The 14,574-nt window shown below is 40.5% G+C and overlaps 1 protein-coding gene across 1 annotated transcript in view; it reads right to left on the bottom strand.

The window, feature by feature from the left end:
• Positions 1 to 14,358, bottom strand: part of LOC124979722 (UDP-glucuronosyltransferase 1-6-like) — a 124,319-nt gene extending 109,961 nt beyond the window's left edge. The window contains exon 1 of the mRNA XM_047544323.1: positions 13,489 to 14,358. Coding sequence (XP_047400279.1) covers positions 13,489 to 14,343 — 855 coding nt within the window. The 5' untranslated portion in view covers positions 14,344 to 14,358. The remainder of the gene's footprint in view (positions 1 to 13,488) is intronic.
• Positions 14,359 to 14,574: the final 216 nt, after the last annotated feature.

The raw sequence follows: 14,574 nt of genomic DNA, 5'->3' as shown, positions 1-14,574 counted from the left end.
TTGTTTTTTGAGGTTTAGTGTTCATGGTTCTTTGTTTTTGGTACAGGGTATTGAACTCAGAGGCACTCAACCACTGAGCCACATCCACTGAGTTTGTATTATATTTTGAGACAGGGTCTCACTGAGTTGTTTAGTGCCTCATTACTGCTGAAGCTGGCTTTGAACTTGAGATCCTCCTGCCTCAGCCTCCCGAGTCACTGGTATTACAGGCATGAGCCACTGTGCCCAGCTTTGGTTCTGTTTGCTTACTTTGTCTCTCTTCTCTCTCTTTCTTTTCCCTCTCCCCCCACTTTACTTCTCTCCTACTTGATGACCTTTACTTGCTTCCTTCTCTTTTGCTTTCTCTTTCCACCTGTTCAATATTCTAAACTTACTTTTGCCTTCCTACCACATTTTCTTTTCTCTTAATGAACTATATTTTACCATCTTTTAAAACTAGTGAGTTTATATAATTTCTTCCCCTGCAATTCATGTTGTTGTGGCTGTTAGTACTGCCGATGTCTTAGTTGACATATGGTATTTGCTTTAATGATATACCTAGTTCATGGTTGTGATTGCTGTGATTGATGTTATTAAATTCTGATCCAACATAACTGTTTTGTGGTTCGTAGTGTCACAGATGTCATAGTAAGCACCTGGTGATTTACTTTAATGCCAACTATTCTTCACTGCTCTTGTTGCTGTTGTTTATTTCCCTCTTTCCTTTGAGGTCTGGAATCTGGTTTGACACTACAAGTTCATGGAGTAGATACTCTGCTGCTGAGATACACCCCCAACACAGCTAAGAGAAAGCATACCTTGCCACACACAACCTAACCTCGCTCAAACTTGAGCAATACTTTAACAAAAATAATAGGGGAAACAAAAACCCAAACCAATGACCAGGCCCCAAGCAGAAATGGCATAAAAAAAATCAGTGAAATATAATAGAAGACAGAGACACAAACCCAACAGATACATTAATCATATTCATGACAAAGGCACAAAAAAAATGTGTGGGAGAGAAGACAGTCTTTTGAATGATGCTGGGCAAACTGAATAGCCACCCGAATAAGAATAAAACTAGATCTCGCTCCCTGGAGTGCTCGCTCTCTCTCTTTCTTTCTCTCTCTCTCTCTCTCTCTCTCTCTCTCCCCACAAAAACCAACTTGAAATGGGTCAAATGCCTGGGAATTAGAACAGAAACTTTGCAACTGGTAAGAAAACATAAAGTCAAGGCTCTTACACACAGACATAGTCAATGACTTCCTCAATAGGACCTCTAAAGTCCAGGAAATAATACCAAGATTTCATAAATGGGATGGCATCAAGTTAAAAGGCATCTGTAGAGCAAAGAAAACAGCTAAGAAAATGAAGAGAGAGCCTAAAGAATGGGAGAAAATCTGTGCCAGCTACTCTTCCTACAGAGTTAATATCTTGAATAAAGAATTTATTTAGGATGTGAGGGCGATCTGGCTGTGACATCTGTCACCCCATTGATCACCAGGGTTGATTCGGCTGATCTGGCTGGCTAGGCAGGTGTCCCCTTCCTCCCTCACCGCTCCATGTGCGTCCCTCCCGAAGCTGCGTGCTGGGTCAAAGAGGACGACCTTCCCCGACAGAGGAGGACCGTTCTTTGGTCAAGGGTATACGAGTAGCTGCACTCCCCTGCTAGAACCTCCAAACAAGCTCTCAAGAATTTATTTAACACCAAATGATCCAATCAATAAATGGGCAAAAGAGCTAAACATACACTTCTCAAAAGGAGAAATACAACAAATATGTGAATTTGGTCAACAAATACATGAAAAAATGTTCCACAACTTTAACCATCAGGGAAATGCAAATCAAAACTACACTGATAGTGTGGCCCAAAGGAACTTAGTAAGATCCTGTCCCAAAATAAAAAATAAAAAGGGCTGGGGATGTAACTCAGTGGTAAATGACCCCTGGGTTAAATCCCCAGGATGAAAAAACAAAACAAAACAAAACAAACAAACACTACACTGAGACTTTTATCTCATTCCAATTAGAGTAGCAATCATCAAAAATATAATAGTAATTGTGGGCAAAATGTGGGGGGAAAAGGAATATTTATATTCTGTTGGTAGGATAGTAAATTAGTACAACCACAAAGGAAATCAATGTGAAGTTTCTTCAAAATACTAGTAATGGAACCAGAACATGACCCAGATACCCACTTCTTGCGATTAGTTCAAAAGAACTAAAGTCAGCATATTTAATAAAAGATGCATACCAATGTTAACAACAGCACAATTCACAATAGCCAAGCTATGGAACCAGCGTAGGTGTTCATCAACAGATGAATGGACAAAGAAAAGGTGATATATTTGCACAATAGAGTTTAATTTGGCCATAAATAATAATGAAAATAAGGCATTTGGGGAAAATTAATAGAACTTTGGAGCAATAGCTTTAGTGAAATGAGCCAGTCTTAGAAAAGACCAGGGTCATATGTTTTCTCTTATATATGGAAGCTAGAGAAAAATAAGGAGGGGGGAGCAGGGGAGGGTGAAGCAGGGATCTGATGAAATTAAAAGGGAACAAGTAGAGGAAAGGAAGCAGGAGAGGGATAAGGGGAAGGTAATGGGAGATACTAAGGAACGAAATGAACCAAATAATGCTATGTATATCCCACTATTATGTATCATTATCTGAACCAATAAAAATATTAATTAGAAAAAAGAGATGGGAGCAACCCAACTGTTCATCCATGAATAAATGGAGACACAATATGTGGTGTATACATACAATGCTATATTATTAAACCTTAAAAAGGAAGAAAATTCTGACACTTCCTACATAATATCCTACCTTGAGGATATTATGCTTTGTGAATAGGTCAGTCACAAAAAGAAATTCTGTACAAACTCAGGGGAATAAAAATGTAAATTTTTTTTATTAATTAAATGCAAAACCTTTTCTTTTTCTTGAAAAAAAAAAAAAAGAAATTCTGTATGATGCCAATTACATGAGGGATCAAAAATAATCTAATGCACAGAACCAAAAGCTGGCAGTTGCTAGAAGGAAAGGGAATGAGGAGTTATAGATCAATGGGTACAGTTTCTGTTCAGGAAGAAAAGACTTCTGGAGGTGAGTGGTGGTAGCTACACAGCAAGATGACGTCCTTCATGCTGAACTACACACAAGAACACGAAGAGATGGTACATTCTATGTGATATGCGTCTTACCACCATTGAAAACTGAGGAGTAAAAAATAAATTCGACAAGGCAAGACAACATCAAAATGAAGATAAAAGATAAAAACTGTATCATCTCAATTAAAAAATAAAAAGTCTTTGACATAATCCTAATTCATTTCTGATTAATATTTATTACAAACAAGAAAAAGAAGGGACATTTTAAAACCTGATAAAGGAGATCTCAGAAAAGCCAAGAGATGAAATCACACTCAATGTCAGGATGACTGTTTTGACCACGTCTATTCATTATTTTTTGGGAAATTCAACCCAGAGCACTTAAGCAGGAGAAAGAAATGAAAGGCATCTAAATTGGAAACAAAACCTCCACATGTGATACACAAAACATAAGAAACAAAACAACAAAATTGGAGTGTCCAGGTTCATTTTGCATGAATGTTCAGAGCAGTACTATCCATCCAGCATAATATGAAAACAGTCCACATGTTCATCAAGATGAACAAATGAAGTAATGTGCCAAATCCATAAATAATTTATGGGAGGCTCACATCACAGCAGTTGATGGTTTTCTGAAGGGAACCCGAGGGCACAGTTGATGTTATTAACATCATAGAGACTGGAAAATAATAATTGTGCTGGAAAACACACATCACCCAGCAACTTGTGGCTATTCTTGGTTCACTGCACACACCAGCCAATCTGCATCATTGCGTCTCATCTAGATATCAGCTCTATGTAGTGGTACAGATTTACCCCCATTTGTCTGCTTTAGAAACTGAGCTTGGCACCCAAGGACATGTAAGATCAGAACTGGGCTACATGTACCACTACACAGAGCTGATATCTAGATGAGACGCAATGATGCAGATTGGCTGGTGTGTGCAGTGAACCAAGAATAGCCACCAGTTGCTGGGTGATGTGTGTTTTCCAGCACAATTATTATTTTCCAGTCTCTATGATGTTAATAACATCAACTGTGCCCTCGGGTTCCCTTCAGAAAACCCAGATCCGTGTTCTCAAGTGACGTGTTGGCCAACTCAGAAAGTACACCAGTGTTCAAACCACGACTCCAAGTACAGTTCCCTGCCCTGATTTTTAATTGCTGGCACTCCAAGCACAAGTCAGCTGGTGGGAAGCTCTGTCTTATTGAGCCCTCTGTGATCAGCTTTATGCTGAGGAAGTGACAGACATGAGTGGGGAATGAGACAGAAACAGGAACTGAACAGGAGCTGTGGAAAGAAACAGGGCGACTGGAGACAAGAAGAGGGAGAGTCGCAGAACACAAAGCCAGTGAGTCTAGGGAGGACAAGGAGGTGGATGACCTTGATGGCTAGCTGGTAGATGGTGGGCCACGGGGACCACACTACTGCCTCGAGTGGGCCCATGAGGTGGTACCTGGTGTTCTGTGTCAGGCTCTAGCATACACTGAAGATGAGAGAAGCTCATCAGCAGAAACACCAGCAACCTGCACATGAGCCTCTGATGACGGGATTTCAGAGAGCTGCAGACAGGGTAAGCACTGAGGCAAACGGAGACCTCCCGGAGCTACCCGTTAGAAAAGCCTCACAGGAAAGAAAACAATCGGGGTGCTTCCTGGAACGATCCTCAAGGTCTACCACGTGTTTACTCACACATCTTGAGGTTGGACGGGCAAAGTGACGGTGTTTATTATGAGTAAGAGGTGAAGAAGGCTATGCAGAGGGGTATGGAAGGCCTGCTCTCTCACTGAAACAGACTGCTCAAGAAGGTGCTCTAGTCTGGATCTGGAATGGCCCCCGAAGGTCCAAGAGTTTGGGGACTGGTCCCCAGGGTGGCACCACCGGGAGGTGGTGGAAGCTTTAAGAGTGGGGCCTGCTAGGAGGTCTTTGTGTCTTGGAGGATATGGCCTTGAAGAGGACATCTGGACCCCAGCCTTCCTTTCCTTTCCTTCAGGCCTGGTGGCCAGGAGGTGAACACCTCTGTCCACCATATGCTTCCGGCATAGTGTGCTTCCTTGCCACAGGCCCAGAAGCAACGGAGCCAACCAATCGTGCACTTCGGTGTCAACCACAAAACTTTTCCAAGTTCATCTTCTCAGGTACCTGCTACCTTAATGGAAGCCTAGCAAGGTAAGTCTGGCCCAGGGAGCCAACTCCCCTCTGCACTGCTTCTGCAGGCTTGCGACCTCCAGAGAGCTGGGAGTACAGGAGACTTGGCTGCAGGCCCACTGAGGTGACAGAAGCACCTCTGCTTCAGGGCACCGTTAGCGTGATGACCTACCCGTCTCCTGATGACAGAAGAATTGGGGAAACCTGCCTCTGGGGCCACCTGAACTCACTTTCTCTACGTTCTGGCAATATTTCCAGGACAAGATGACTCTATTTCCTGGGCTGGTGTCTGCTTGGAGGGGACTTGTCACCACTCAGATATCTGAACAGAAGGTGGAAGAGTGACGATTCCCTGAAGGCTTGCGGCACTGAGCTTCCTGACCATGACGGCCAGCACCAGTGGCTCCTGTTACAATGATCAGGTGTCCCATTTGCTGGGGACTAACGGGTCCCCTGGGACTCAGGACTTCTAATGTCTGTGTCTTGAACACTGGGAGCATCTCAGGACAACCAGTGTGAGTTGTCACACAGTTGCAGGAGAGACTCGATGCCATGTTTCCAAACACCACAGCTGGTGATGGATTCAGCCCTGGTCTGCTAGTCATTCAGGACACGTGACAGGGTATCTACAAATGTAACCAGGTACTCTCATCGTGTTTATCCCTCACTAGACAGTGGTCACGCAAACCCTCTGCTTGGGTTCAAAATGGTGCCCCTCCAAGCCAGCTGTCCAGCTCACAGTGCTGGCTCAGTGTTCCCTGCCCACCCACAGGCACCAGGGCAGACACTGCACCACTGGACACCCGCACCGCAATGTTGCTGCTTTGCCACCCAAGCCTATCATCAGGGGTCTTGCCCTCAAGTCCCTGGTGTACTCCTTTATTGAGGATTTCTATCACTTTTTCTAAAATGATGGGTCCACAGTGCTTGGGATTGTTCCTGCTGTTCAGGAAGATACCTTGAGGAGAACCGCTGTACACGATGGTTTCATGATGCTCCTGAGGAACATGTGTGTCTCCTTAGCTTTGTACAGGATGTGCCCACAGACAAGATGCTGTGCATATCTACGGTCCCTTCAAGGGCCAAATATCCTGAATCCCCTTCTGTTTCCAGTGGGAAAAGGCTCCTCCCCACTGTCCCTGCCCCTGCTTCACCACAGAACCCCTTCACCAACAAGGGCGGCCACGTCAGTTGGAGATGCCTGCACACTCCATCCCGGCGTCCTAACCTGACATCCCACACCGGGGTTCCAGCACATTCCCAGTAGCCCCAGCCTTCCGTGCCAACCCAGAGGACTGAAACAGGAATGAGACAGTGGTTTCTTCAAGTCTTTGCTCAGGTTCCACTTTGCAGCTCATCCAGTCAACCAGTACAATTTGTGGAAAGAAGCTCCAGAAGAATTCCTCTACTGCCGCCTTCCTTGGGATGAACAGTCTCAAATACCCTCTCCGGCCCACTTGAGAGAATCGAGACTCACCCCCTGCAGCACTTCATAACAGGCAGAGACCACGGGCTGGGGTTGTGGCTCAGTGGTAGAGGGCTTGCCTAGTATGTGTGAGGCACTGGGTTCGATTCTCAGCACCACATATAAATAAGCCAATGAAATAAAGGCCTATCAACATCTAAAAAAATATTTAAAAAGAAAAAAAAAAAAAAACAGGCAGAGACCAATCATTGATCAATGAGGTGTTAGAGGCAAGAATGCCGTGTGAAAAAAATTCCTTTGTGTCCTGATTGCAACAGCGAACTATCTAAAGGCATTCTTTTCTGAACTATGGTAAAATACAACTGACCAAACATTCCCTGTCTTCATTGTTTAAAGTGAACAACTCGGTGGCATTCGGGACAGTCCCAATGCTGTGGAACCACCACGCTCGAGTTCCAGGACATTTTCATGCCCCGAAAGGAAATCCCTTCCTATTATTTATTCACTGCCCATTCCCTTCTCCCCTAGACCCTGGGAACAAAATGCTCTGTCTTTACGGATTTATCCACTCTGGATATTACACTGAAATGTAATCACACCATATTTGGCCTTTTTTGTTTGGGTTCCTTTACTTCGCATCATGTTTTCATGGCTAATCCACTTTATAGCATTTATCTGTGCATCTTTTCTTTTTACGGCTGAATGCTATTCTCTTGTACGAAGGTACACATTTCATTTACCTATTCATCTGTTGATGGCCTTGCTGATGTACAACTGTTTATCTCATTGTGTGCTTTGTATTCTTGGGATACCTACCCAGAAGCTAACTTCTGGGTCCCATGGCAATTCCATGTTTCACTTGCTGAGGACCCATCACACTGCTTCCACAGGGACTGCACCACATGACATTTCCATCGACCATCTATGACAGCTCTAAGCTCCTACACCCTCACCACACGGCTTTTCTTTTTCTCTTAGAATAGTCATTGGAGTGATATGGACGGCTATATCAGTACATTATGTTTGCATTTTGCTAACGACTAACCTAAATTTAGCATCTTCCCATGTGATTGTTTTGGTTTCTCTGTCTTAATTTGGAGAAATGTCTGTTCAAGGCCTTCACCATTTTTTAATTGGGTTGTTTCAGTTGCTTATCTAGTTAGGATACTAGACCCTTCGGAGACATAGGATCAGCAAATATCTTTCCCATGACATGGTTGTTTCTTGTGCTTGATATGATGTGATGTCATATCTACAAATCATTGGCAAATCCAAGGTTTTGAAGATTTAACCCAGGGTTTTCTTCTAAGAGTTTTGTGGTTTTACTTTTATATTTGTGTCTATGATCCATTTTAAATTAATTTTTGTGTATGGTGTGAGGTAATGGAACAACTTCATCTTTTGATGTGGATAGGCAGTTGCTCCAGAAGCATCTGCTGAAGAGACCATCCTTTCCATTTGAGTGGTTTTGGCACCCTTGTAAAACAATGAATTGATTAAGGATGTCTGTATTTATTTCACTATTCTCAATTCGATTCCATTAATCTACATGGAAAAGGCATTTCTGAGACTATTAGAGAATTACTTATGAACTGAAAATTAGATTTCAGTTATGAAATAAATTTTTTTCTTAGTTGTGATAATTGCGTTGTGGACATTAACAAATTTTCTTCTTTGATATGTTTAACATAAAAGTATAAAGAGATACCTAAATAACACAAAGTATTTAAGGATCGAAGGATATACAAGGGTTTGTTTTTTTTCTTAGACTCAAGAAATTTTTTTCAAAGGAGGAAAATAAGGGATAAATAATCTTGACAGCAAAATATTAACAATTATTTGAACTTAAGGATGGATATATGGCTGTTTCTTACATTATACCATCTCCCTCTCTGTGTGTGTGTGTTTCTGAGTGTTCAAGTTTGTATGTGATTCTGAGTGTGAAAAGTGTTTTGAGATGGGATCTCTATATATTACCCAGGCTGCCCTAGAACTTCTGGGCTCAAGAAATATCCTGCCTCAGCCTTCTAAGTTGCCGAGATTCCACACACACACCACTATACCTGGCAGTTTGAAACTTTGGTAAAAGGTTAAAATAAATAATCTTGGTGGGAAATCTTGGACTTATGCACTAAAAGATGAATTTGGATTTAGATTTGGATTTGGGGATGGAACTCAAAAGTGAAAGAAATGTATAAATCAATTATTGCTCTGTAACTGCATCCCCACCCCAGCTTTCCACAGCTATAGCTGCTCTGAATTCAACAGATTCATCCTGAACTTCTTGCAGCTGGATCCAGTCATCAATTCCAATGATACCAGAAATTGAAAAAGACTGGGAACGATTGCTTTTTCCCCCAACAGATTAATTTTAACAGTCGCCTCAATGAGGATGATCTGCTTTCCTTGTTAGCATGAGTAATCGCATCACTAGGTACAATTAGCCTGCAAAAACTCAAGAAGACTTTCTTACAGGAGGCCCTCAGGAAGATATCTTACGTAGAGCCAAAGACACTGCACACAGTCACACAGTGACACACCACACATATGCAAACACAGACATACTTGCACGATTGAGCACACTCTTATCAACACAGTTCTTTCTCATCTGAGATGCAATTCCTCCTCCATCAGTACTAAGACCGCTTTTTCACAAGATAGCCTGCCCATCGGAAACAAAGATGGAGAAAATTACATGACCCACAGCTCTTTTGATGGAAATGTACTTTTGTACGTGTGCTATATTCACCCTCTAATCAAAGGGCCGTTTTGAAGTCTGAATTGCTCTTTGAGAATTTCACTTGCTTTGTATTTGCATTCATGAATGCATGCACACATAAAAATCTTTAAATATATAAGAGCGCTCATACATCTGTCCTTCAATACCTATGTAAAACCACATATTTGTGTATTTTGATGAATGCACAGACTTCTATTATGTCTTTATATTATTGAATAAGCATATTATATAATCATACGCATAACTGAATATAAACAAAATTATCTGTGGTTCAATATGTTTCATATTTGACAGACATCTCTAGATGATCGGTGACCCTTTCGGCCACACTGAACTCAGGGCTAGTTTAGGAACTTGTAGGCCACCACCTTTGGGTAGACAGCAAGGGTACCTGGGCACTTCAGTTGATGGGGCATAGAATAAAGAGAAGCTCTCTGTCAAGAGGCTCAGCCTCGTGTGGTCCTGTAACTTGCATCTCCTTGCCTGGTCTTGCACAAAGCCATGCCTAAAACTGTAGTCTTCCACTCTTTTAAAAAATAAGAGTTGGCGTGGATGTGGGGAAAGAAGCACACTCATTCGTTGCTGGTGGAGTTGAAAATTGGTGCAGCCATTCTGGAAAGAAGTATGGAGGTTCCTCAGAAATCTTGGAATGGACCCACCATTTCACCCAGCTATCCCAATCCTTGGTTTATACCTAAAGGACTTAAAATCAGCATACTACAGTGATGCAGCCACATCAATGTTCATAGCAGCTCAGCTCACAATCGCAAGATTGCAAAACCAACTGAGATGCCCTTCATATATACCATATATACCACAATGGAATATTGGGGTATATATACACAATGGAATATAACTCAGTCATAAAGAGGAACAAAATTATGGCATTTGCTAGTAAATGGATGAAGTTGGAAAATATCATGTTCAGTGAAATAAGCCAAGCCCCAAAAACCAAAGGCCCAATGTTCTCTCTGATAAAGTGGATAACAATAAAAAATGAGTGGAGGAAATGGGGAGAAGAGAAAAATGAAGGAACTTGGATGGTGGAGAGAAAAATGGGGTGGGAGGAGGAGGGGATGGAAAGATAGTAGAATGAAACAGTATTACCCTATGTATAGATATGATTACATGAATATTGTGAATCTACATCGTATACAACCATAGAAATGAAAGGTTGTACCCCATTTGTGTACAATGAATCAAAATTCAGTCTGTAAAAAATAAAAAAAAATATTTAAAAGTAAAAGAAGATTGCTACTGAAGAAATAAAGAGCTTTATTTCACTTTGACATCAGTAGGCTGAAAAGATATTCTCACTAAGCCCCTGAAATTATGTTACAGAACATGATTCTGCTACAAGATCCACTGAACATGGAAGACGACAGAATAGTCAATAAAAATGAATAATCCATCCATAATAAAACTGAAGTGAGATATCAGGTGTACAACATTTCTAAGTATGCATTCACAAAGATTATTACTCTTGTATTGGTCAAGATGTTTTCAATTCTAAGTGATTCAATCCCAATTTAAACTGCCTAGACATGATGGTTTATTACACAATGTTTTGGAAATAAGTGCTCCAATAAACAAAATGAGTCATTCTATGGTGTGGAAGACTGTCTCCTAAAGATCTAGTGTTAATGGCTTGGCCCATGGTGATGCTTAGGGAGGTGATAGAAACTTAGCGAGGTAAGGGGAGCTCAAGGGAGGTCTTCGGGTCATTGGGGTGTGTACTTGAAGAGTACTGTGGAATACCAGCCCCTTCAAGTCTTGCTGTTTGCATCCACGCACCTGAGGTGCATGGTTTATCCCACCCTAGACTGCCATAATGTGCCACTCACACCAGAGATACAAAGGGATGGGGGTTACTCAACCTGGGCCTGAAAACATTAGACCCAGGAGCCAAAAACAAATCTTTTCTCTACATAGGTTAACTGCCTTAGGTGTTTCATAATAACAACATGATGCTGACTAACACAAGATGTACAAAAACCAGGGAGGAAATTATTTGCAGATGCACAATCTCAAAAAATCATAAGAGAAATTACAAATATGACTAAATATAACATAAATGAAGAAAATCCAAAGATGCACCTTACCAATAGCCACTACAAAACTGAAATATAAATTACCTGGGGAAAATAGTTGCAAAGATAGCAAAATGCCTAGGAATATATTTTATGAAGAAAGAAAAATGCTTACATATATAAAATATGAATTTTTGTTAATGGGCATAAAATAATATCTGAAAAATAAAATTGATTGTATAATCCTAAATGGAAGGGCAAAGGCAAAATGGAAACATGTCTATCATTTGTAAACTAGAAAAGTATTTAATGTAATATTAAGAGAGTCCTAGGGGTGTGTATTTATTTCTTAGAATGAAACAAAACAGGGCTGGGGACACAGCTCAGCTGTTAAAGTACTTGCCTCACATGCACAAGACCCAGGGTTCAATTCCCAGCACCACTTTAAAAAAAAATAATGAAACAAAACAATTTTCAATTCTATGTAGGCGAATACATTGGGAGAATCACTAGTAATACTTAGAAATAAAAATAATAAATGTACGGATTAACTTACAGATATTAACACACACTAAATGCTACTTAATCAAAATATGGAATCATGGCATGAATAGATAAATAAGCCAGTAGGATAAAACGGAGTTCAGAAGCAGATACAAAGAACATAGAAAATTAAAACTTGGTGCACATGCATTTCAATTCCACAGATAAAGACTGGAATTATTCTAAAATGTGTGGGACAATGGAGTATACTTTGATAAAATAATTACAACTAGATCCTTATTCTGTGTGAATTAAAGCTCTCACTGAAAAATATGTTTTCAATGTTGGCAGACTTTGCTGTTTATATATGCAAAACCTGGAAAGATGAAAACAAGTTGAAATGCAGAAATTAGTAAATGAAAGTTAAACAATTTAACTACCTAAAAGTGAAAATACCATACGACAAAAGATGAAGGTCAATGAAAAATTATTTACACTATGTACATTTTAAAAGACTAACACATAAGAACTTTATCGCAATTTATTATGAAAAAGAAAACAGCCCTGTTTAAAAGTATTAACAAATGTGATTATGTGATTTACAAAAGAGGTTATGCAAATGGTCACCATATCTATGAAAACAGAATGTAAAAACTGTAGGAGATACACACAGTATTTGCAAATTTAACAATCTTTTTAGCTTCAATTTTGTTAAAGTCAACAAACTTTAAAAGTTTGACATCTGGTGCTGAAAAAGGCATGGAAAACTACAACTCAGGTATACTACTGCTTTTACTACAAGATTTTTCCAAGATTTGAAACCAGTGTCTCAAATCCATTAAAATGTGATATATGCATACCATCAAATTCAGCAACTCTATGCCTGAGATAAAAGCAAGAATATGGAAATATTTGGAGGCAAAGAAAATATTTAAGAGGCTTACCAAAGTTCTGTTCATAAAGTCAAAGGGAGAAAAGGCTTCATTGTCTATCACCATTGATTGGAGAAAACAGTAAGGAATACACAAAGTAAAGCTTTAATGCTATCATCAAAAGAACCTGTTATATCCATACGTATTGGATGGGGAAAATGCTGAATATTTGTTGGCAAGTGAAAAGTGCAAGCTAAAGAGCACTATGTCCAGTCCATTATCACACATTATTTTTTAAAGTAGGTATAAATTTTGTATTAGATAACTTCATATACACACAAATTTTCAAGAAACTAAGAAGATGCAGAAAAATACAGGAGGACTTTTCTACAGGAGGAAACAGTATCAGCATAAAAGAATATTTTGCCAGTGTAGCTATGAAACAGTATTAAAACACGACCTGGAAATTACAAACAATTTTATCAATTGCACATATTCATGGATTAATGAGGTTAGAATTCTAATGTTTGAAAACCCATAGCTAAATTAATTGAAGAAAAAAAGTTCATGATACCAGAAAAAAACTCTAACTACGACATGTGCAAATAACAAATCAATGTTGAGAAGATTTCTCTTTTCAACATCCAAGGCCAAGTGCTTCTCAATGTGCTAAAGGAGACACAACGTACCTTGGGCAGTGGCTTCCCCTGGTGGCAGTTGATTCCACCTATGAAGATCATGTTGGGCATCACAGGTCTGGGATAGTCCAAAACAAAGTCAGTTCGTAGTAACCAAATGGACACTTGGCTGGAGAGATCACTTATTGTGACAGGTGTCTGGAGAATTTCAGAGGCGATTTCCAAGGCAGGTTTGAAAAAATAAGGGCAAAATAAATATTCTTCCAAGTAGTGTAGGTGGTTCCTTACTCTTTCCACAAAAGTCAGAGCATCTGAGGACATCAAGAAAAGTTTCGGAACATAAGAGAGAGGACTGGGGCACCGAGCACCTTCTTCCAGAAAATGGCAGAACAGTACCCTGGCAAAGACCACGGATGGAAGTGAAAAGTATTTGGCAACAACTAAGCCACACATATCAAAAGGATCCAAAAACACTGCATCAAAAGAGCTCTTCTTTAAGAAGTCCACTAATTTCTTGTCATTAAACAAACTCCTACACCGTGAAAAAGTGATGTTAAAAAACGCCTTGGATGAACCCATTGCTAGACCATACAAACTTTGTTCTGGAGTTTTCCATTGAGTATCAAGAAAAAACTTGAAATCCCGGTCCAACTCCTTCAGAGTGTAAGAAGTTGAGTAAGTCTTCACTGTAAAGTTGGATGCCTTCCCCAGTTGCCAACTGGCCTCTGGCATGACAGCCACAACTTCATGCCCTCTGTGGATGAGTTTCTCCACCACCGACCGCATGGTAAACCAGTGGCTGCCATCCATGGGCACCACCAGCAGCTTGCCTGCCTGGGCAAAGCCAGATGCCAGCAGCAGACACACACACAGAGGAAGGGGGACAGGCAAAAGAGCAGGAGCCATGGGACAGCTGAGGCCCAGCAATCAAGCCTCTTGGATACAAAGCCCAAGGGATATGGTAGGTGAAAGAAGTGCAGGCACTTAAATACCAGAAGAGTTGGTTTGTATTCAAGAATTTCTGAAAATATATGACACCCACTGTCAGTGATTTACTCAGAACGGCCCTAAAACGAATAACACCGGTTGAAATAACCTGCTTGAATGATTTCCAGGTTTAGAATAGCTTATGATCTT

Source organism: Sciurus carolinensis, chromosome 3 (assembly GCF_902686445.1).
Source record: "Sciurus carolinensis chromosome 3, mSciCar1.2, whole genome shotgun sequence".
Classification (NCBI taxonomy): Eukaryota; Metazoa; Chordata; class Mammalia; order Rodentia; family Sciuridae; genus Sciurus; species Sciurus carolinensis.
The sequence above is the reverse complement of the archived record's forward strand: the minus strand, read 5'-3'. Positions and strand labels throughout refer to the sequence as shown.